The sequence below is a fragment of the Herpailurus yagouaroundi genome, unplaced genomic scaffold (genome assembly GCF_014898765.1).
Source record: "Herpailurus yagouaroundi ecotype Mexico unplaced genomic scaffold, PumYag 29, whole genome shotgun sequence".
In the NCBI taxonomy this organism is placed as follows: Eukaryota; Metazoa; Chordata; class Mammalia; order Carnivora; family Felidae; genus Herpailurus; species Herpailurus yagouaroundi.
This window is the reverse complement of record NW_024412377.1, coordinates 102457292-102481976: the sequence shown is the minus strand read 5'-3', so window position 1 is coordinate 102481976 and position 24685 is coordinate 102457292. Positions and strand designations below refer to the sequence as shown.

The following is a 24685-nucleotide window of genomic DNA, read 5'->3' as shown; positions in this document are numbered from 1 at the left end:
ATTGCATTAAAAATTGTCTCTTGGGGTGCCTGGGTGGCTCAGTTGGTTAAGCGTCCAACTTCAGCTCAGGTCATGATCTCTCAGTCCATGAGTTCGAGCCCCGCGTCGGGCTCTGGGCTGACGGCTCAGAGCCTGGAGCCTGTTTCCGATTCTGTGTCTCCCTCTCTCCCTGCCCCTCCCCTGCTCTCTCTCTGTCTCAAAAATAAATAAAAACATTAAAAAGAAAAAATGTCTCTCTTTACTGGGGTGCCTGGCTGTCTCAGTCAGTAGAACATGGGACTCTTGATTCAGGATCATGAGTTCAAGCCCCATGTTGGGCGTAGTGCTTAATTTTTTTTTCTAAAAAAGAAAAATTCTCTTTTTTCAGGCTACATGAGGCTTCAGGAGAAGGCTCCTTAATAATTAGACCTAAAAATAGTGGTCTGCCTTGAAAGATGAGAATTCTTCAGACAAACGCCATATTGCTACTTGGTCACAGTTAATGTCCATATCTCACTTTCCAATTTGATTTGCTTATCCAGCTTTATCAGTCCCTTATTGCCTGCATATCTTTTCATTCTGTTTTTCTCTGGCACAGACATCACAATTCACAAATCAACTATATTGACCATAAACTTCTAGCTACCCTGCATCTCCCCTGCTCTGGATTAATAAACTGTCTTTGCTTCCTGTCAAATGCTTTTGGGAAGTCACACCACCAGGTTTGATGGCTGTAGAAATGCATGGTTTTCGATGTCAAGTGGCCCCTTCACACTGCCAGTTTTTCTTATTCCAGGTCACTTTTTATCTTCCATTGAGTAGAGCAGCCATTCAGACCTTTATCACTCTTCTGAATTCTATTCATTCATTCTGAGCACTTCTGCTTTATAGGAAAAACAAGTGACCCTTCATCTTGCCCCAAAACTTAAAAGATATATTTTCACGTGAGTGGTCTTGGACAGCATAATTTTTTCTTCACATACCTCGTTCCATCGAATATATACTTTTCTCTGTTTGAACTTTCTTTCTCTTTCTCCATATCTTGAATTTTTTCCGTCTTAAAAATGATTCAGAAGAACAGATGAGGCTCACTGTCCTTACTTCTTTACCTCACCTCATGTTACTTCACAGTCTGCCATCTGTCTCCCCACTTCCCCCAAATTATTGACAGAGATGACTTAATTGTTGGTGATCCAAATGGATCTGTCTCTGCAAAATGCCTGTAGCTTATAAAATAGGGTTTTATTTGTTATAAATTTTATATAGCTGTTATATTAGCTGTAATGTTAAATTGATACTAATCTGTATTTTAGAATTTGAAAGGATTTAAACATGAAAGTGTGGCTGGCCCATATTTTTTCTACCTGTCTAGGAAATTTTGAATCTTACTGCTTTCTTTTCCCTATTATTATTCCTTTAGTTAATGAGGGCTTACAGAATTATCTCATTGATGGTAGAGTTGTACCCAAAATTAGTTGTGCACGTTTATTTAATTGGTGTCAGATGATGTAACTCTTTGAAGTAAGGCCTCTACAAAGGCCTAAGACATTATTGTAGAGAGTGAGAATTTCTTAGATCTGTTGTAGGGAAACAAAATTATTTTTGGAGTCACGCCAAACTGGTTTTGAATTTTGACTCTCCCATTACTTAAAATTAATGACCTTGTGGAAATAATGTAACATCTCTGAGACTTAGCTGACTCAATCTGTAAAAAGGAGATCATAATATCTTTTTCACTAGATTATAAGGAAAGTGCTTACTCATAAGTCCCACAGCTGGTAGTCATGAGTATGAGTTTCTTTTGGCTATTCACACTTCCCAAGCCACCCAGAACTATTAAAGGTAGAATTCAGAAGCAGAGAACTGTGGACTTTTTTAATGTTTCCAAAGTGTTCTCATAACCTTTTATCCTCAGTAGACTCTTAAGTGTGTAATGGGCCACTGAGAAAGGAAATCATCAAAGCTTAAGAAACCTATCAAAGCTTAAAATTCTCATAGCTACAAAGGAACTGTAGTGTTTTGACCTTTTTATTATGTTTTTTGATAATTTTTTAACTATTCTTACATACCTGGGATTCCATATTTACAAACATCTTGGTTCTGATTTAATAAGTACATTAATACTTTAGATTGGATATGATATCCTGATTTAACTATTTTCTTATTGGAAATTTGAGTTAATTTCTTAAATTAAAATTTCCTAACTTTTTTATCAAAGGCTATGATCTTCTTGATAGAGCTCTTTTTTTTTTTAAGTTTATTTATTTTTAATGTTTACTTTTGAGAGAGACAGAGAGTGAGAGCAGGGGGTGGGGCAGAGAGAGAGGGAGACACAGAATCCAAAGCAGGCTCCAGGATCTGAGCTGCCAGCACAGAGCCCAACCGCGGGGCTTTTGAATTCATGAACCATGAGATCGTGACCTGAGCCGAAGTTGAACACAACCGGCTGAGCCACACAAGTGCCCCTAAATTTTTTTTACTTTGAGAGAGACCATATGTGCATAAATGGGGGAGGGCTGAGGTGAAAGGAGGGGAGGGGGAAGAATGCCAAGCAGGCTCTGTGCTGCCAGTGCAGAGCTCCATTCAGGGCTCCAAGTCATGAACCATGAGATCATGACCTGAGCCGAAACCAACAGTCAGACACTTATCGCACTGAGCCTACCTCATGTCTTTTTTTCTTTTTTTTGCATTATTTCTTTTGGATAACTTACTTTAGACTTAGTATGTTTAACATTCTGAACATTATCCTCTCTTTTATTAAAAGAAGTACAAATAATGTAGGCTCATTGTAAAAATGTCACACTGTTTAGAAATAAATGATTAATTTTATCCCTTTTTAGTCTGTTCAGCTTCTTCTCCAAAGATACCATTTTCTTGTATATCTTTCCTAGATAGTCTCTTTATACAAGTAATTACATAGTTAATCTAAATACTTTTAACTTAAATGGAAACTCAAATGCTATATGTGTTTTTACACGTTTTTGTTTCATTTTAACTATACTGTAATTTATTTTGGTGTCTCGTTCTTTTTCTAACCACTGTTGACAAGCTACCTTATCCTAAGATTCCATCCAGCAGATGCCATGCATGAGTATGTAAAAGGCCTGGGATATAAATGAGGAATACTTATCATTTGAAAAGGGCAGACATCACAGAATATGCCCTAAGACAGTACTGGCAGGGATGGTTGGCTCTTCGGTATTACTAGTATACAAAAGGTCATTAAGGTTGCTTAAAAATTCTTATGAAATCTTTAGTTCTTTGTTTCATGAATTTCTCTCTTTATAGATTGATTCCTGTGTTAGTGAATGGCATGAAGTACTCAGATATAGATATTATCCTTCTTAAGGTAAGGAAACTTTTCTGATAAATAGGGAAGCTTTTTTCTTTTGACTTAGAGAATCTTTGAAGTTGACTAATAGAACATTTATTTAAAATAGACCCTGTGTAAATCTGTTTCCTGTTACGTATAATGTGCTGCAAAGTGCAGAGAAGCAAACGATGAATTTGAGTGATAACATAGGCTAACTTCATTGGAACCAGATGGTGACACTAGTAGAGAAATTTCCTCTTGATTCAAATTATTTGTAGTTTATTTTAAGCTATATTGAATATGATCTCAGTCTTATTCAGGTACTCTAGATTATACCAGTTGATGGGAGGCATTACTATAATGAGATTAAAAGTGCCTGATACCTGACATGTGTTACATCATAGTTCCTTCTCCCCTTGACACAGAACTGTTTTCTGCACAGGGGAGAGTGGTTCTTAACAAAGAGGTGTACTTCAAAACCATGTGCATGGCACCATCTCTCCTTATTCTGATTCTTTTATGCATGTACATGTTATTAGCTTATAATGATGTTTGAGTATTATCAAAATTTTTCTTAAAACAGGGTGATGTTGAAGAAGATGAAACAATTCCTGATAGTGAACAAGATATAAGGCCACGTTTTCATCGATCGAGGACAGTGGCTCAGCAGCACGATGAAGATGGAATTGAAGAGGAAGACGATGATGACGATGAAATTGATGATGACGATACAATTTCTGACTGGAATCTAAGTAAGTCAGAGGGAAGAATACAGTTGCCTGCTTTGATAGCAACTTCATTGAGAAATCATACACATAATTGTACAGTGCCCTCATTAAAGGGTACAATTCATTCGTTTTCGTATATTCAGAGTTATGGAACCATCATCCCAGTAAGTTTCGGAATGATTTCGTCACCCTAAAAATAACCCCGTTCTTATTAGAGGTCGCTCCCCATATTTCTTCCAGTCCCCCAGCCCAAAGCAACTACCAGTCTCTATTCTGTCTCTCTGGAATTGCCTATTTTGGACATTTCCTATAAATGGAATCATACAATATGTGGTCCTTCATGACTGCCTTCTTTCACTTAGGAGGTTTTCAGTATTCGTTCGTGTTATGGTGTGTATCAGTATTTCATTTCTTTTTAATTTTTTTTTTAATGTTTATTTTTGAGAGAGGGAGAGACTGAATATGAGTGGGGGAGGGGCATCGAGAGAGATGGAGACACAGAATCTGAAGCAGACTTCAGGCTCTGAGCTGTCAGCACAGAGCCTGACACGGTGCTTGAACTCACAAACCTTGAGATCATGACCCAAGCCGAAGTCGGACGCTCAACGGACTGAGCCACCCATGCACCCCACTTCATTTCTTTTTAATGTGGAAAAATAATTCATTGTGTGGATATGCCACATGGTTTTTATCCATTCATCACTTGATGGACATTTTGTTCTCCCTTTTGGCTATTGTGAGTAATGATGCTAAGAATGTTAATGTAAAGTTTGTGTGTGGACATATGTTTTCACTTGTGGATATAGACAGAAGTGTGATTACTGGGTCATATGGTATATCTTTGTGTTTAAGCCTTTGAGGAACTACCAGGCTGTTTCCCACAGTGGCGCCATCATTTACTTTCTTACCAGCATTATCTTGCATTATCTTACGGTTGTGGTTTCTACATATGCTTGCCAGCATTTGTTGTCACTTATTTTATAGCCATTCTAGTAGATGTGATTATGCTTCTTAAAGACTTCTTACCTCAAACTGCCATTTTTCAAAAAGCCGTACATTTTGTTTGACATTATAAAATAGGAACATTGGCTGCAAGATTTTCCTGTTTTCTTGATATAAACTTACTTTTCATGATAATTTGCCTGTTGATTATCAAGGATAATGCTAAAATAATATAAGTTGTTTTCTCATTCTCAAAGTTACAAATGAAGTTTTTAAAACTTGTTTATTTTCAAACTTAATTGCAAATCGAAATCATCTATTGAGCCAGCATTCCGCCCCACACACTAATGAAATGAGGAATCTAGACACACGTGTTTTGTTTTTGTTTCTGTGCTGGTCCTTAAAGTTTCATGCTCTAGTTCAAGGTTTCTCAACCTCCACATTGTTGACATTTTGCCACATGGTTCTTTGTTGTGGTGGCTGTTGTGTACATTGTAGCACGTGGAGCAGCACCCACCCCCCCACACACACACAGTTGTCTTGACCACCAGTGTCTCCAGACATTGCCCATTGTCCCCTGGGAAACAAAATTATGCCTAGTTAAGAACCACGGCTATAATTCACAGTGTTGGGATTCTAATAACTGATGAAACAGTTAAATCCATGAATTATCAGACTGAACTGTGTAATTCATTTGGTTAAATAATGCTAATTCCTCTGTTGCCCATTTAGTTTTCTGTTCCTTAGAGTGCCCAATGTGCCCAGCACTAGGCCAAGGACTTGGCATGTGTATCCCATTTAATCTTTACAACAGCCTTAGGTTGGTAAGGAAACTGCAAAAAGAGAAACTTGCCCAAAGTTGGTTAACATAGCTAGTACTAACGGCATATTTAATCTTGGACTCCAAATCTCCCACAAGAGAACTGCTGCCACAAATTATAGTAGCCCCCTGTAATCCACAAGGGATATGTGCCAAGACCCCCAGTGGGTGCCTGAAACTCACAGATAGTACCAGACCCTCTAAGTACTAGTGTGTGTGTGTGTGTGTGTGTGCGCGCGCGCGCGCATGTACATACATACATACCTATGATAAAGTTGAATGTATAAATCAGGCATCATAAGAGATTAACAATCATAATAGTAAAATAGAACAGTTATATTGGGTGCCTGGGTGGCTCAGTCGTTGAAGCTTGTGACTTCAGCTCAGGTCATGACCTTGTGGTTTGTGAATTTGAGCCCCATGTCGGGCTCTGTGCTGACCAGGTTAGAGACTGAAGCCTGCTTCAGATTCTGTGTTTCCCTGTCTCTCTGCAACCCCCTGCTTGGCGTCTATCTCTCTCTCTCAAAAGTAAATAAACATTAAAAATTTTTTTTAAAAAGAGGATCATCTGCTTTTAGACTGCACTTAACCAAGGGTAACAAATCATGAAGTACAAAAAACTGCACAGTGAGGTGCTACTCTACCTCCTCCCAATATATCCCTGTAGGCTGGGAGCAGGATGGATTCAGATTATAATGTAGATAACATTATAAAAGTAATAATGTTCATTGAGTTGGGGGAAAGGAACTACTTCCCCTTCACATCCCACCCATTTTTATATCTTTCCAGAAGTTTTTCTGTGTGCCTGTGGAAAAACATGTATACCTTTCCCTGGAGAAGAGGTTGACTTTACAGCAGTGAAATGAAATTGATTTTGTGTACTCTCTTGGTTCTTTTCCATTTATTGTATAACTCATTCTATATCAGTATATAAAGATTTCATTCTCTTTCATGGTAATTTAATACTCATTGGTATGGTTCTGCCATACAGTATAACTAAGACTCATACTATTATGTAAGGTGTTACTTGTAGCCAGTTTAACAGCCTTTTTTAAAAAAGGATTTTACTATTGTTTAACAGTTTGTGATCAACTATTTAGTATGCCTAATCACATTGGGAAAAATGTTTTATACTTAATTTTTGTTACCATTTTGTTTTCTTAATTGTTGCATTAAATGAAATCTGAATTGATACATAGTTCCTTGGCTAATAGTTCTTTGTCTGGAGAGAGTGCTTTCCAGCATATTTTATGCTTCATGCGCTGGTGATTTGTTCAGATTTATTTGCTTAACCTCCCGCTAAGTCATTATGTATTTGATTCTGAATGATCTAGCCTTAAGAATGTTAAGTAGAAGTAATAAATGTACACATTTTGCTGCAGGTTAGTTTGCTCATTCTTGGTCATAAAAAAGTATTTCTTGTTTATAGAGATAGACTGTGTCCTATTTAATTAAATTCTTTGAAACGGTAAATGTATGAATAAAGTGTCATGCATGTAACCAGTAGTCATGATAATAGAGTTAATGATAATAGAGTTTAATATAAAATTTTTGAATTAAATATTTCTTTAGGAAAATGTTCTGCTGCTGCCCTAGATGTTCTTGCAAATGTGTATCGTGATGAGCTTTTGCCACATATTTTGCCCCTTTTGAAAGAATTACTTTTTCATCATGAATGGGTTGTTAAAGAATCTGGCATCTTGGTTTTAGGAGCAATTGCTGAAGGTAAGTCTAACCCTTACAGGCACTAATGCAGATGGCCCACTTTAAAGAGTGTTACCCTATAAGCAGACTCTTCAGTCTAGAATTCACATACTCTCTTGTGTTGCTGATGTGAAATAGACAATACTGTGATCTACATTAACTTAAAAAAGATATTTGAATTCAGAAGCCATCTTAGGATAAGTTGTACCTTGAACAGTGAACTATTCTTTAACGGCCATCGGCTTATCTCTAACCCCACCCAGATAGTTCACAAATGCTTCTGTTACAGTAAAGGGAACAGAATGAGAGGACTAATGTTAGAAGCATCCCCATTGCTAGAAAAATCATGTTCTCCGTAGGTAAGTGTAAGAAACATGGTAGGAGAGTCTCCTCATTCTCTGAGAAGCGTTACTATGTCCTAGCTGTAAGCCTGTGTATACAAGAAATTGAACTATTTTACAGGCACTTCTGAAAGCTGTAATTTGTGTAGCAGAAGTAAAATGAACTTTCCTAACCCTACTAGAAGATACTTAGGAGCAGTTAGCTCTCATTCCTTTTTTTTTTTTTCCTTAATTTTTAACAGATTATTATAGTATATTTATTGTAATGGAGATAATCTGAGTGTTTTTGATGGATGCTTGTATGATTTTAGTATTCAATTGAAATAATTGTAACCGAATGTTAGCACTTTCTGCAATATTTGTTACTTTTTATTCCAGGTTGCATGCAAGGCATGATTCCATACTTGCCTGAGCTCATTCCTCACCTTATTCAGTGCCTCTCTGATAAAAAGGCTCTTGTGCGTTCAATAACGTGCTGGACTCTTAGCCGCTATGCACATTGGGTAGTCAGCCAGCCCCCCGATACGTACCTGAAGCCATTAATGACAGAATTGCTAAAGCGAATCCTGGACAGCAACAAGAGAGTACAAGAAGCTGCCTGCAGGTGGGACAAATCCATAACAGTGTTCATTGTGGGGCATTCGAGTGGGTATTTCAGTGAGAAATTAACTATCAACTCCATGATGGAATGTTAGTATTAAACCATTAGTGGAGCTTTTGTCATCTGTAGGTTTTACCTGGTGGTTTTGCAAATTCAAATGTAAAGCAACTAGACCTCATTCTTTGCTGGTTCTTCAACTCATTCTTTTTTTCTCAGTGGCTGTGATAACAGTAGAATTCTCTTTTACCCTGATTCTCACAGACACCTGGAGTGGTGATGTTGGGAGTCTTGCTTTTGAAGGAGTAACAAAAGTTTGGGTAGATTCACATCATTAGTTTAAAGGTCAACAACTCCATAGAAAGTCCCACAGTGCAGTCACGTATCATCTGTCACTTAGTGAGTCTACCCCAGTAGCTACTCTGTTGGTCATGTTTGGAGCTGTGTTTTTATATCACATGAGCAGTTAGTTTCATTACTATAAATATTCCAGTTTTCTGGGACAAACCTTTGTGTTCTAAAAAGGCCTGACATATTTATAGGTCTTAACTTTTTAATTAGAATTTCTTTACTGTTGACTTTGTTTATAAGAAGAAACAGTTGTTGAAAAAGTGTAAATTTAAGTAGAGTTGGACTTCACCAGATGTGAAGCAGAAATACCTGGGAGATACCTCTAATTCGTAATAAGATGAAAGAAAGTTGAACCAAAGGGAGTTGGGTGATGAATAGCACTCTTTTTCTTTTTCTTTTTTTTGAAGTGAGGGGAGGATACAAATTATATTTGCTTTCCTACAAACATAATCTGTATTTTTTAAACTTTCTACTAGTTGTTAAGCATATATTAAATGCTGGGTTTACATTCCCTGCCATCTTTAAACTTAGAGGCTAGTACAGAATACTAAATAACTATATAATTATAATTCCTGGCAAGTGCTGTAAAGGAAATACATAAACAGTTTATAATTTAAGATGGGGCTTTCACCAACGAATGGTTTAAGCCTGTCATTTTAGGAAATCCCTGAGTGGGTAGAATAGAAGCTAATACAAACTTTAATTTTAGAAGTGAAGAGCCAGGTATACTTTAAGAGTCCAGACAAATTTAGGTCTAAATTGAGGTAACTACTCCGACTCGGGGGTTTTTTCCTTTCTTGTACATTTGTGTTAATAGATAAGCCATACATAAGGTAAATTTGTAGTAATAAACGCACTATGCATTCTGATGTATAATGTAGAACTTAGACCAACATTTTTAAGAATTGTGGAGGAAAAGTTGGCAAAAATAACCCACATATTTAAAATGTACAGTGGTATGACTTGATAAAAATATACATTATGGAACAGTAACCAAGATCAAGATAATTAGCACATCTCTCACCTCACGTAGTTGACAAAGGCTTTGTCTTTTTCTGTGCGGTGAGAAGGGTTAAGATCTATGCTCAGCAACTTTCAAGTATACAACACTGTAGTATTAATTATAGTCACCATGCTATATATTAGGTGCTCAGAATTTATTCTTGTAATTGCAAATTTGTGCTCTTTGACCATCTGCATCATCCCATTTCCCCTCTCCTGCTAAGAGAAACATTTAAGAGGTCATGATGCTCTGTTCGGATACATCTCAAACTAACTGTTAAAAATGTCATTTTGTGACTCTTGGTATGTAATCTGAAGGGTAAGGTGCAAGTTAGTTTAACATTTTTAATTCTGATTTCATTCATCTGGACCGGTCACTAGAATTTAAGCTACCTGAAAATGGGGACATTGTTTTCTTCATTGTTCATTGCTGCATTCCCAGCACTAAGTGACTAAATAGTAAATACCAGATAAATTTGCTGAATGTCTGAATATAAGAACCAACGATAGTTTTAGATTTTACCATTGTAGTGAAGCAAATGCACATAGGTGACAGCCTCTTTGAAGGAAATGATAAGAAATGGGGGAGAAACAATAAAAATAAGCCTCTGTTTTGGTGAGATAAGGAGATAGGCATTTAAAGTGTAAATAGGTACTGTATAAACTATAGAGGTAGCTTCCTATCTCTATTATAACCTATTCCTTTTCTACAACAGCAGTAATCTCTCTCTCTTTTTTTTAACTGTAGTGCCTTTGCTACCCTAGAAGAGGAGGCTTGTACGGAACTTGTTCCTTACCTTGCTTATATACTTGATACCCTGGTCTTCGCGTTTAGTAAATACCAGCATAAGAACTTGCTCATTCTTTATGATGCCATAGGAACTTTAGCAGATTCAGTAGGACATCATTTAAACAAACCAGTGAGTATCTGTTCTTAACTGTTAAGAAAAAAAATTCTAGCATAGTTAAAATCAGTAGGTTAACATGTATGTGGAAATGAAAATGTTTGGGGAGATGTGAACACTTAGTTACTTTAAGAATGTATATCTTTAAAAGGCAGCAAGTATTTTTACTTTTTAGATGGTATTAATAAATATGTTCTTGGTGTGGAAGTTATATCAGTATATCACATGAATGCACCAGCACGTTTTAGAAAAGGGATGGGATGCCTGGGTGGCTCAGTCGGTTAAGCGTCTGACTCTGGCTCAAGTCCTGATCTCACAGGTCATGAGTGCAAGCCTTACATCAGGCTGTGTGCTGATAGCTCAGAGCCTGCTTGGGATTCTCTCTCTGCCCTTCACCTGCTCTCTTTCTCGGTCTCTCAAAATAAATAAATAAACTTTATTCATTTAAGTAAATGAAAATTTTTTTATAAAATAGAAAAGGGATAAAGGATTTCAACTTTTAATTCCAAGTATTTTTCTATCCACCACTTCATAAATATTGTAGCTTTAGATACCATATCTAAATGTCTGTGTTTTCTTGCTGGAACTTAGAGGTATGGGGAATATATACTAAGGTAAAACAACGAGAAATTGGATAAGTTAAAAATGCTACATAGCAGTATAGAAGAGGAGGTATGTTTGGCTAAGAATCCAAACTCTTGTTTCTAGTAGTGTTAAGAAGAAGGTGATGGAATTGGATTTGTTTAAATAGGATTAAAATAATAGAATTTCATTATAGCTCAAAATTCCCAGCAGAAGAATAGATTACGTCTTTATGATTGCTATATAAGAAGTCTTGAGAAATTGTCTGTGTTTATAAGTTATACTTAAAACGGTGCAAGACACTTGGTTCATGGGTTTGCTTTGATGTTGGTTTTGCTTTGTGTGCTGGGGCGTGGGGAGTGTTTCTCTGAATGTCTTAGAGCCTTTAGAATCTGTGCCTCTTGTTTACATGATTACTATTGTTTGTTTAGTATTTAGCTGTTTATGGATTCTAATGTTTAAAAAAGACACGTAAATGACTGTCGATCTTTTTCTACAAATGCCTCTAAGTGTGCGTATCATTTATAACATGCTGTACAGCAAGAGCCATATTACATGTTGCAAGTTCCAGAACTAAAAAAATTCAGAATAAAATTTACAGGAATTATCCCTTATTTTGATCAAAGGATTTTTCTGTAGTGGTGTATTTTATTTCAAGAAGGATAGAAGATGACTTAAGAATAGAGTAAGATTATATAAACTAAAAGATAAGGCAGAAAGTAAAAATTTTAAAGGTGCTAAGAGTAAGAGGAACAGACTCAATCTTACAAGGCATTCTGTAATGATTTTACACAATTACTCTAAGTGGATTTTAATTTTCATAGACCCAAAATGGACTTATTTACATATGATAGTGGAGCTTTGTGTGTTTTTCATCATTATAAATAGGAATATATTCAGATGCTAATGCCTCCACTGATCCAGAAATGGAACATGTTAAAGGATGAAGATAAAGATCTCTTCCCTTTACTAGAGGTATGCTAAGCTGGCAACCATTACTCTAATAGTAGTGTTTCAGCAAAAACAACATGTCTAAATATGAAGTGTTGAGTGTACGTGATAAGTAAAATGTTAATACGTTTGCATTCTGAACCATTTCTGTTAAAATGCTGAATAAGTATGTAACTGCTCTTACTTTAATTATGTTACAACCATACTAAGAAATACTGTTAAATAGAAAAAGCATAATGGATCCTACCACATCAGCATATATATATATATATATATATATATATATATATATATATATATCATGTGAATTTATCTACATTTCTTTGTATGGATACAGAGCTATACCATGATAATATAGTTCAGATAATTTTATGTGTTAATGTAATGTATATACACACATACTCAGACTTAGGTGAAGTAGCATTGGGACTTGGTGCTAATAGGAGGGACTTTACTTCATACCCTTTCTGACCGGCTTGAGGTTTGATATTTATTGATTGATTGGTTGATGGGTGGGGAGGGGGGCTTCCCCTTACCAGCAGCAAACTTAAAGCCATGGCTGGCATCCAAAGGAGAGGTTTGAAAAGATAACCTGCTAATTATAGAATAGTAGAGCAGGCTAATAAATGACCAGAATTATACCGAGTATACTCCTAAAGCATTTATCATAATTTTATGGTACCCAGAAATTTACTTCTGTACTTTATTCTTTCTAGTGCCTATCTTCAGTTGCCACAGCCCTGCAGTCTGGTTTCCTTCCATACTGTGAACCTGTGTACCAGCGTTGTGTGAACCTCGTACAGAAGACTCTTGCACAAGCCATGGTATTTTTAAAAAATACTTCTATCTGCCCTCCGGGCATCATAAACATTTTTCTATGGATAGGCATAATGTATACACATTTTTTTCATGTAATTGATTCTAAGTAAGTCTTTTAAAACTTTGTCTAATTTCAGCTGAACAATGCTCAACCAGATCAGTATGAGGCTCCAGATAAAGATTTTATGATAGTGGCTCTTGATTTACTCAGTGGCCTGGCTGAAGGACTTGGAGGCAACATTGAACAGCTGGTAGCCCGAAGTAACATTCTAACACTAATGTATCAGTGCATGCAGGTGAGACTCGTTAAATTAAAATTAATTAAGACCTGATTCTCTGTGTTACATTGGGGTTAATACCTTCTTATTCCTTGTAGGATAAAATGCCAGAAGTTCGACAGAGTTCCTTCGCCCTCTTAGGTGACCTGACGAAAGCTTGCTTTCAGCATGTTAAGCCTTGTATAGGTATGAATATTTTCTACTGCTGTGATGTGATTTTTAACAATAGTTTTACATAAGCTATGTTTTTGTATTAAACTGAAATGTCATGGAATCCCAACATTCATAAACATGCATTTTACTGGTAAAAGGTGCTATGAGTGAAGCAGGTGGGATGGGAACCCCCTTGCTCCTTTGAATTCATCATCAACTACAGCAGCTCATTAGGCACTTGTGTGACTGGAGAAAAGCTGGAAAAATATTTAGTATAAAGGACATGCCACCTGTGAAGCCTTGGGACTGTATGCCAGTTTATGGATAATTTTTGAATAGCCTCTTTTTGGATTAGAGGTAATCAAAAATAAAGGATTCCTTAAATAACATCAACTATGACTTGACTGTCAAAATCATGGATTAAATGGGTTTTGGGTTCTCTTTCATTTCTGTATCCCAATGTTTTGAATAATACTTATTTATGATACACTTTTTTGGGGTTTTTTTGGCATTCCCCCCCCCCCCAGTTTTATTGAGATATAATTGACATATAACATTGTATAACTTTCAGGTGTACAACATAATGATTTGAAATAGGTATATTTCAAATGTATATTTGCAAAATCACAGTAAGTTTAGTTAACATCCATCGCCTTAATATAGTTAAAGATTTTTTTTTCTTACTGAGAACTCTTAAGATCTGCTATCTTACAATTGGAAGTTTGTAGCCTTTAACCAGCTTCGTCCAATTCCCAATTGTGCTTTTGAATAACAACTATATTTCTGAACTTTGAATAATATTCTGTATTAAACTCTCAAGTTTAAGCCTAATTACTCTAAATGAAAGTGTAATCAATTCTTGTTTTATGGAAAGCTTGTTCTACAGATATTTACCACCTGATTTAGTTTTTATGAATTTAAACTTGTATGAAGGGTTTCATTTCTTTTTTTTTTAAGAGTATATAGATGTGTATCTTCTTCAGGAGGTACACCATGTCTAGTTATCTTTCTCTCTCTCTCTCCCTCTCTCTCTCTGTGTTATCCGCTATGATTGTTTTCTAGGTTAGGGTTTCTCAAGCAGGGGCAATTTTGACACCCCCGACCCTCCCAAACATTTGGTAGTGTCTGGAGACATTTTGTTTACCACTGGGGGTGTGTTACTGATATCTAGTAGGTAGAGGCAAATGATGTTGATAAACATCATACAATGCATGATACAGTGCCCTGCCCCTCACCAGCCCCTCACCCCTGCCACGACCCCTCCCACCCCTTGCCCCACAGCAGAATGATCTGGACCAAATGATTGGTCTTACTGAGATTTAGAAACACTGTCTCAAATCCATGAGTTTATTGGGGGTTTAAAAAAAGGATGATACTCTAATTCTTCATTTAATAGTGAGAATACGGACATAGAGTCCTTTTTCATACCAGTATATTTATTACCGAGAGATACAAACCTTATAGGGGAGGCAGGATAATTACTTGATTCTTTCTCTTTGTTTACCAGTTTTCAAAATAATGAATTGATTCCCAGCATCTTCCACAGGTATCTATATTGTGTTTCAGAGTTTAGTTTTTGTTTGTGTTTGGTTCTTTTTTGAGTGTCAGTATGAATTCATGATGCTCAAATTGTCCTACCACTGGCAGTGGGAGCTTAATCAGATGGGCTCCTTAGTTCTTCCTGGTATGACAAAATAGTCCAGGCTTGTTTTGTACATTTCCTGCCTTTAGCCTGCAATGAGATGTTTCTCTGATAGCCTTTATTCCTTTCAGTGAAAAATGATATTTAGAGACTATAATCTGAGCACTAAGGTAAAAGTTACTTTAAAAGCCAAAACCATTGATGTAAAGAAAAAAAAAAAATTGTGTGTGTGAAAAATGAACTTTGAAGAAAGCTGTATCATGTTTTCCTCATTTTTAATTTGGATTTTCTGTCTCATGATGAGAGATTTCTTGACCAACTCTAGCAAAACTTCTGTTTCCTCTTCTCCTTCATAGAAAGTTCAATGCCCCTTTCACTTTCTTAAAATAAATGCTCTCCATACCTTTTAGAAATTATTTCTTGCCTAGATTTCAGTTTCCACCTAGTAGATTTTCTTTAAAGCACAGTACACTACTGTTGAGAAGTTTACTACATAGTTGTTAAAAAATTTTTTTTCTAGCTGATTTCATGCCTATACTGGGAACCAACCTAAATCCAGAGTTCATTTCAGTCTGCAATAATGCCACATGGGCAATTGGAGAAATCTCCATTCAAATGGGTAAGATCTTTTTCCCCTTTAAGCACTGTATAAATTGTTAGATGCCTTAGTATATTTAGAATTGCTTTTTCTTTATAATTTAAATGAATTTTATATACATATATTTATTATTAACTTGTGTCACAGTGAATAGAGGGAGCAAAGTATTTTCCATTGATATTTTAACATTCAAATTTTTCTTTTTTGTTTTCTCTTTTGGGGATGATTTAGGTATAGAGATGCAGCCTTATATTCCTATGGTGTTGCACCAGCTTGTAGAAATCATTAACAGACCCAACACACCAAAGACGTTGTTAGAGAATACAGGTACCATATGACTGAACTGTTATGGTGAAGAGAAAATTATTTGCCTTTAAGGTTAAGATGCGTAGAGAAACCAAAGCAAAGCTAGCTTTAGAAACCCAGCTTATTAGTAAGAGCTATTTTAGATTCTCCGTAATGATACGTACTGTTTTAACTGTATTCCATAACCAGTTTTCAGAGACTTTGAAAAACACTTCTCTCCTATTCTGTGTGTTTAATACTCCCTAAAATGGACCCCAGCTAAAATAACTACTGAACAGTATGAATTTTAATTTTACATTAATTCAGAGAGTAACTGGCAGCTGGGAAGTAATTTTTCTTTTTAATCTATAAAAATGTGGCCAAAAATATCCTTTACTGTAGTAGTGGCTAACTGGTTAACAATGGCATGTGTATTTTGTATTTTATTGTATATTTTCCTTCAAATTGAGAACTTAGGCAGTACCTTGTAGGATTTTTATTCAGGAGGCTTGTTTCTCTTTTGCATTTATAGAGAGCATGTTAATACTAAAGAGTACCTTCCATACTATAGAACACATTTCTGGGTGATTTTTTTTTCCCACCCTCCCTAATTTTTGCTAATAGTGATAAAAGGTGTAAATTTTATTTTCAATCAGGCACATCCTTTTCTTTTATATACCTAAGATAATTTGAATAAATACAGCCAGTGAGGGTTTTACCGAAATACTGGACAAAGATTAAAATAAGGTTTTCTAAATAAGGAAATTTGTTTTCAAAGGCATTTTAACTTTATATGTTTTAATTATAGAAAGCTTATATTTTAATGTGATGAAAATTTATATGTTTATTGGTATGGAAGGAAATCTTTCAATTATGAAACAGTTATATAGCTGTTTGGCTGTATGGGTACTGTTTATTTTATAAAGCGAATTAGATTTTTCTTGCTGTAAAGTACAAAAATGTATGTATTAGGATGGTTATGAAATCTTGTCGGGTTTTTATCTTTAGAATGCAGTACCTATACATGACATTCAGATTTGGAACACTTACCATTATAAAATTACTGTTGAACCTAAAGAAACTTCCTATTTATTTTTAAATGTGAATGCATAACAGCAAATAAATGTTGAATGTAATGTATATTAAAGTTTCTTGTGGGATATCAGCTTGTGAATTTGTTACAGCTCCATTTACAAATTGGCTTTATTATAAGTTTATGTTCTAAGTATGATTCTACTCTAAGTAAACCAAAAAGTAGTTGATTATGCTCATCAAGTTGATAGCTTAAATTGATAAGAGATTCAGTGGATTCATTTTATCACAAATGGCTGCAGAAAATGTTTCCATTATTCCTTATCCAAAGGGCAGGGGCTAATTATTAAAACCACTGTCAATGACTGAGGTCAACAGATTTTAGCAATTTAATTACCATTTTCTTAATATTTCATAAAGCCAATTCCTTAGTGTATGCCGTTATTTGCTCTTTTTCCAATTAGTATATCCTACACTGAACTTTCTCAATGGACCATCATCTGCTTTATCGCATGTTTCATTGGATCGTTCATACTTGCCTGTTTAATGAGAATGTTGCATAGTTTGTGTCTTTTGAACATAGGTTTTCTTTCTCTTGCTTCATTATGAATCTGCTGGATTTTAGTATTATCTGTGTAGTTTGCTTCAAGTAATCCTTAAACATTTTTCTTTACCCCCCCCCCACCCTTTTTTTATGAAAGGTTAACCTGTAAGTTTTTGAGAGAACACCATTAAAGCACCTTATGGTTTGTTTTCTGTTTGTATTTTTTTTCCCGTTGTGTATAAATGTATTTATATGTATGTACCTTTGAATTGCAGAATGCAGTTCTGAGTTGCACTTCTTTTAGCTCTTTGTAAGTTTAAGGACTTCCTGAATTTTGATGGTGAATATGTTTGAGTAATTCCCACCTCGAAATTTTTTTTTTAAGTAAAATATTAGCATGTAATCAGTATGATGTCTTATCTCTTTTGTGCTATTGCCTTTTATAGCAAAGACAGATTATTTGTTTATTCCTTTTGTCCACATATCACCTCATTACAGTGGACTATCAATTTCCTTCCTGTCAAATACGGTTTGAAAATAGTGGGCTATTATCTGAGTTGTTACCATTATCACCATCAGAGGATTATTGGAATGGGATTTGACACAACACAGCAGTTTTCCAATTCTTTCATTTAGTGCATTACTGCAAAACCTAAAATTTGACCATTGATTTGAAATTAGGCAATATGGCAATTTGCTATTAGTCCACTGGTTTTAGAAATCTTAACAGACAAAAAAATCTACCTAAATTGGAATTAAGTTCCTCGATTTTCAAAGATTGGAAATCACTTATTTAAAAAGACATAGAGAAGTAAAGAAATTTTAACTGTTTTAACTTCTGAGAACTGTGTTTGAGTGAACAATTCAGAAATGTAATCTTTCACATTTACTAATATTTCTTGGGGGAAAAACATAGATTTCATTATTAAATTCTGAAATTGCAACTGGCCTTGAATGGAGAATCTCTAAATCCATCTATTTAATCGCTCATCGTTTTATTAACAGAATGTCTTCACACTTGATTGAGCGAGAAAAGCAATTCATCCTGGTTTTTGGTGTTCTCTCAATCTTTAAAGTTTTTTTTAATTCCTTTCGTTTTCCTTTTTCCAAGAGTATGCCATATATGTTGCTGCCCCTTACTTTAGGGGGTGGTAATAAACAGCACTGGTGAAATCTTATGTTTATTATCATACACAAATTCTGTTGGTTTCTGTTTCTGAGTTATTTGTTGTTTTTTCTTTATTTTTTCTCCTTCCCCCTCATTTGCTCATGTCTTGGTTGGCGTTTGGTGGTGTATAACCGTGATTGCGTTACCTTAGCAATAACAATTGGTCGTCTTGGTTACGTTTGTCCTCAAGAGGTGGCCCCCATGCTACAGCAGTTTATAAGACCCTGGTGTGTATTATTCAATCTTTTTTTTTTAATTCATTTTTCTTCACTCTTTCTTTCTCTTTCTATCTCACTTTTAGATATATTTTCAGTTGGTTACAAAAATCACAATCCTTAATCATTGCCAACCATGTGACTAATCTTGTCCTATCAGGTTTGTGAGGTTTTTCAGTAGCATCGTCATGTATATTTATTTTTATGTTGTGGCTAACGACTAATTGATGCATGGGATAAGATTGTCACATGCTTGCTGTGTTAAAAAGCTTGATTATACATGAAAAGCATTTAAATATCCACCAGTAAAATAAAGATGCATGCAAATTCTATAAATTTAGGTTTTTGCATTGTTTCTTTTTTAGAATTAATTTGAAAACTTGGATTGCATTAAGAAATACATGTTTAAATTACGTTATGTATAAAAACCTTATTTGCTTGTTAATGTTAAAGATAAACATCTACACCATAAGTTGTATAATAATAGTTTATATTGTGGCAGTATATCCTATGTTCTGCTTCTTTCGATTGATAATCTTTCAATTCAAGTCATTTTTAGTAGTGTTTAATGGAATACAAGTCATAATACAGTTTTAAAAATTAATAATTTACTCTTGGCTCACCCTCCTTAATAGTTAAACGGGGGATTAAAAACCAACTGTCCATTTTATAGATGCAATCTATTAATAAGAAAATGTGAATTTCGAGGTTTCCACTATACTGAGATTAGATGGGCCAACATGCAGGAAGTAGGAGAAACTTAAACTTTATGAAAATTCTTTGAATATAAACATTATACTGTGCTGCTTATTCCATTAAATACTGTCCATTAGTATTGTGATTGAACCTGCTTTTTACTTAAATGCTAAACTCAATTCTATAATTTAATAGGTGCACTTCTCTGAGAAACATAAGGGACAATGAGGAAAAGGATTCAGCATTTCGTGGGATTTGTACCATGATCAGTGTGAATCCCAGTGGAGTAATCCAAGTAAGATGTTCATAAAGATTTTTTAACTTTTAATGTTCTGAGTGATGAAACTTTTTAAAGGGTCACTTGTTTTAAAGCTTTAAATCATGAAAACATACCATATATTACATATATTTTCAAAGGTACTAAAAACAAATTATGTTTTTAAAAAGATGTGTTATTTCTTAATATCTTGAAATGGTAATGCTTGTTTGTGATTTCTTAAATCTTTTTTTTATGAAATAAATAGATTGAGGTAATAAAGTCAGATTCTTGTCTCAAATTAAGCCAAAGCATCTTTCATCTACGTCCACTTTGTACGTGCCTCCTATCATTGAATATCAGTTTGTTGAGTTTGCAGATACCTACCCTTAACAGTGACCCAAATAGTTTAGGTTACTCTTTCTTAAGAGTAGGTTACTCTTTCTGTTATTTAGAATTAAACTTAGAAATTCAGTAGTGAACAAAAGAGAATAGTGAATTAGCCATTAAAACTGCTTTAACTTGGAGAGCTTATGATTTATTCATCGTTATTTTGTTTCTTAGTTTTATATAATATCTAGATATTTTTAGCATTTAAAAAAATTATTTGGCAAAAGTATAAGATATGAGTCTGATAACTTCGGGACCCAAGTGTCAATTTGCAAGACACAAAACAGGAATGTGTTGATTGACACCACGTGTATGAAATTAACAAAATGCAAGCTGTAGAATTCTAGGTTAAGTATCCCAGGTTCCTCAACAGATGAATTGTAAGGAAAAATATGGGAGGGGTTTTCAAGAAAATACCCTTTCATTTCCAAGAGATAACATGCTTTGAACATCTTTTAATTAACACTTTTTGGTATTTCCTGTCTTGTGTTAATGACTGTTGTTTGTTAGTTCAAGTTTAGAAACATTATGTGAATTACAAGTTTATAAGATTCAAATTGATATAGGTGATCAGCATTGAAAAGTTAGGAATGGTAAAAATCTTTTGACTAATTTCTCATTCATAAAACAATAACCTAGTATTAAAATAAGCCTGTACTATTTTTGCAAATGGTCCCTACTTACAAAATAACCTCCTGGCATTAAGTTTCTGGTTATTTTTTTGTTTTTTGGGGTTTTTCCCCTCAATACCAAAGAACTTTATGTCATCTTTAATGTGTTTAGAGTTATATGATGTATACTACATTACAAAGAAACATTTTCCCATCAGAATTTTGTTGTTTTTGTTTGGTTTTGAATTCACATTTTAAGACCTTAAAACTAACACATATGTATGTGGTCATGAAATCACTGCCAGTTTAAGAGCTGGTAGAAATCTCTGCTTTTTACATTCTTCACTTATATGTGGTTAAAAGAAAATATCTTAAGGTTTATTTTTTATGTTTAAATTTTTAACAACAGAGTGATATTTGGAAGACAAGGAATCATAATTCTAATAAAACAGATCCTCAGGCACATGGAATTTTATTTGCTTAAATATGTGTTTTATGCACATATTTCAGTCGGTAAATTTTGAAATTTAAGAAAGTGCCCTGAATTTAATAGCAGAATTTTAAATAGTTGACATCAGAACATAAGCAATATCTTAAATGCTATATATTGAACTGCTGTTGAAGTATGCTAGTCAAGATTGAAAAATACTTAAATGAAACATTTAAAGCCTATACCTTTTGTCACCTTGTTTTCATAGTGAGAATAACCCAATTATCTTTCAAATAATAGAGCATTGGATATTCTTTTTTGCTTGGGTTGGGTTAGGTTGGATTGGGTATTATAACTTGATATATAATTAGTTTTTCTTCTAACTTTTGGTCATTTTAAGTTTCAACCTGAAGTTTAGATCTGTTAATTCCTATACTCCCAAGCTTATTTGGCTTCTACTTAGCTAGCTTTAAATTATTTCTAGGCCAGTCAGAACTGTAAGATTATTGAATTTATATATTTCCCCCCCCCCCTTTTTTTTTTTTTTACTCCAGTTTATTTATTTATTTTGAGAGAGAGAGGGGGAGAGAGAATCCTAAGCAGGCTGCACACTGTCCATGCAGAGCCTAGTGTAGAACTCAATCACATGAACCATGAGGTTATGACCTGAGCCTAAATCGAGTTGGATGCTTAACTGACTGAGCCATCTAGGCACCCCAATTTATATATTTAATTCATTGAATGAAGGTTTTTAAAACTGGTGTTCATTTAATATTTTCAGTCCATTGTTGATGCTTATTAGACTGGGGTTTTGGAATAGGAAATCTAATACAAAGGGGCATTACATTCCAATATAAACTGAATGAGTAGAGGTTCCTCGATGGTGGAATAATAGGGATACCCATTAAGTAATCCTTTATAATTCCTTATCATAAAAAAACTTGAGGTAGGATTTGGTCGTGATAGGTATGTTTTGCTGTGTTTGACAAATAACAATCTAAGATGTGTTTCCTGCTTGTTACAGGATTTTATATTTTTTTGTGATGCTGTTGCATCGTGGATTAACCCAAAAGATGATCTGAGAGACATGTTCTGTAAGGTAAGGTAACTAAAAAGTTTTTATGGTAGATACCTTGGGACTGTTACAATCCTGGTTGGAAAGTTTAAATTACTTTTATATTTCATATGAAACTTGGACTCTTTGAATCCGTATTGATTGGTAGACCATATAACCTTTGGTCTTGGCAAAAAAGTTGGCTTGATCTTTTCTTAAGGTATAGCAGTGACTCAATAGAATACACACTACAAAAATATTTTCTGAAGCATTACCACTGATTTCATGTGGTCCCCCTATCCCACCTGTACAAAACAGCATATATTTTCAAAGATGACTGACTGAGATTTGAAGTATAAACTGTTGAACAAAGTAAATTTTAAGTGTTTTACACAGGGATTAAATCTATATAGTTGTTCTGGTAGTGTCCCTCTGGATCAACTCCAGTCAGTACTCAACCATTAACAAAATAAGAAATACAGTGTTACACATTTGAATCACCTATTACTGAAATTAGTGAACTGTGGTTGCAGATGTGAACCCAAAAATTTATATATTTTCAATTTGAAAAAACTTAATGTGCATAGGAATTTTATCCCTTGATTGAGTTCTGTACTTTCTTGTATTAGGTCAGAGTTTATTTAGTATATATCTCTTACTAGGTCACTTGCTGAATTCTATCTAAAGTTTCCAAAGCCAAATTTATGTGGTGCTTTTATTTTTTATTATTTTTTTAATGTTTATTTGAGAGACAGAGACAGCGGGAATGGGGAAGGGGCAGAGAGAGATTGAGAGAGAGAGAGACAATCTGAAGCAGGCTCCAGGCTGTGAGCTGTCAGCACAGAGCCCAACACGGGGCTCAAACTCAGAAACTGTGAGATCATGACCTGAGCTGAAGTCGGGTGCTTAACCAACTGAGCCACCCAGGTGCCCCTTTTATGAGGTGCTTTTAGACAGGATACACCAACAAAGTTTGAGAATCACTGCTTTAAAATGGATAAAATTTTTTTAAAAGATTGGAGTTTTTCTCTTGTTAGTGATAAATTAATGATTTTTTTTCACTTTTTGCAGATCCTTCATGGATTTAAAAATCAAGTTGGGGATGAAAATTGGAGGCGTTTCTCTGACCAGTTTCCGCTTCCCTTAAAAGAGCGTCTTGCAGCTTTTTATGGTGTTTAATCTCATACACTTAAGCTGCAGTCCCATAATTAGGGGTAAGTTGTAAGAAGTTTTGAGTTTTTCAGGGTGAAGAAACTTAGGTCTGCAATCTAAACCTACTGAGTGAAATTAAAGCTATATGTTTTTCTACAGAGGTTGAGTAAAACATTCTTAAGCTATATTAGACTTGAAATTTAAAATCCTTAAGGCTAGAGAATTTTTTTTTTAACTGACCAGCAAGGGTTAACAAAATGCATGATTTTACTTTAAGTCCTGAGTGGAAGGAAATCTAAGTTGGTATGCTAGTTAGACTACTCGACATAGTAATCCTTCTTAAATTTTTTGCCCTATAAGAATTCTCCCCACATTCACTTTGGCACAGGGTAGAAATGATTTTGAAGTAATGAATTTATCGTCTGTGATATATGAAGGACTTCTGTGGTTGTGAGCTTCAGGGAAAAGCCCACTAGAATTGGAACTAGTGTAGGGCTCAGTAGATAGGAATATTTAATATTCATTTTTCAAGGTTGTATTTTACGGAGCACCTGCCATGTGACCAGCACTGTTTTAAAATGGACAATGGAAGAGTGTATTTCGCTTTGGGGTGGTAGAGGGGTAAGTCCATTTGGACTCTTGTTCCTCGAGTTTTTCTTTACTTATGTAGAACTAATCCTGATCTCTTAGCTTCAGTTCCATCATTGAGTTATTTTGAAGATTAAATAGTAAACTGTATGTGATGCCAGAACTTAGTGTATATTGCTTAACACACTAAGTTGGCTCAGTAAATGTTAGGAATATGGACCAGTACAGGGAACGAGAATACCCTTCTTTAGGTGTTGAACATGAACTGAGACATATTTGACTGGAGGGCCAAGGAGTATACTCACTGGTGTCCAGAAGATGTCCACCAACTTCAGTCACCTTTTCTGTTGGGAGTTTTTGTCGACTTGCTTGTTTACTTTGAACTAGATTTTAAACCTGGAAAGATTTCAGCTTCCAAGTTGTCAAAGCTGCAGGGCAGTAGAAATGGACTTGTAGTCTCTGGAATATCTCAGAGCCCTCTATGCATCTTATCCCCCTGTAGTTTTGAGTCCTTGGGGCTATTTTGTGACTTTAGCATTTTGGAAAAGTGCGTAATTC

General features: G+C 35.0%; 1 protein-coding gene across 3 annotated transcripts in view; it reads left to right on the top strand.

The window, feature by feature from the left end:
- TNPO1 (transportin 1) overlaps positions 1–24685 on the top strand; it is a 99014-nt gene that overhangs the window by 67419 nt on the left and 6910 nt on the right. For all 3 annotated transcript variants that reach the window (XM_040451076.1, XM_040451056.1, XM_040451066.1), the window contains exons 10-24: positions 3268–3328; positions 3876–4044; positions 7355–7507; positions 8206–8431; positions 10527–10698; positions 12154–12240; positions 12933–13040; positions 13173–13331; positions 13412–13499; positions 15629–15727; positions 15938–16033; positions 18887–18962; positions 19842–19941; positions 22358–22432; positions 23459–23601. In XM_040451076.1, coding sequence (XP_040307010.1) covers positions 3268–3328; positions 3876–4044; positions 7355–7507; positions 8206–8431; positions 10527–10698; positions 12154–12240; positions 12933–13040; positions 13173–13331; positions 13412–13499; positions 15629–15727; positions 15938–16033; positions 18887–18962; positions 19842–19941; positions 22358–22432; positions 23459–23566 — 1777 coding nt within the window. In that variant the 3' untranslated portion in view covers positions 23567–23601. The remainder of the gene's footprint in view (positions 1–3267; positions 3329–3875; positions 4045–7354; positions 7508–8205; positions 8432–10526; positions 10699–12153; positions 12241–12932; positions 13041–13172; positions 13332–13411; positions 13500–15628; positions 15728–15937; positions 16034–18886; positions 18963–19841; positions 19942–22357; positions 22433–23458; positions 23602–24685) is intronic.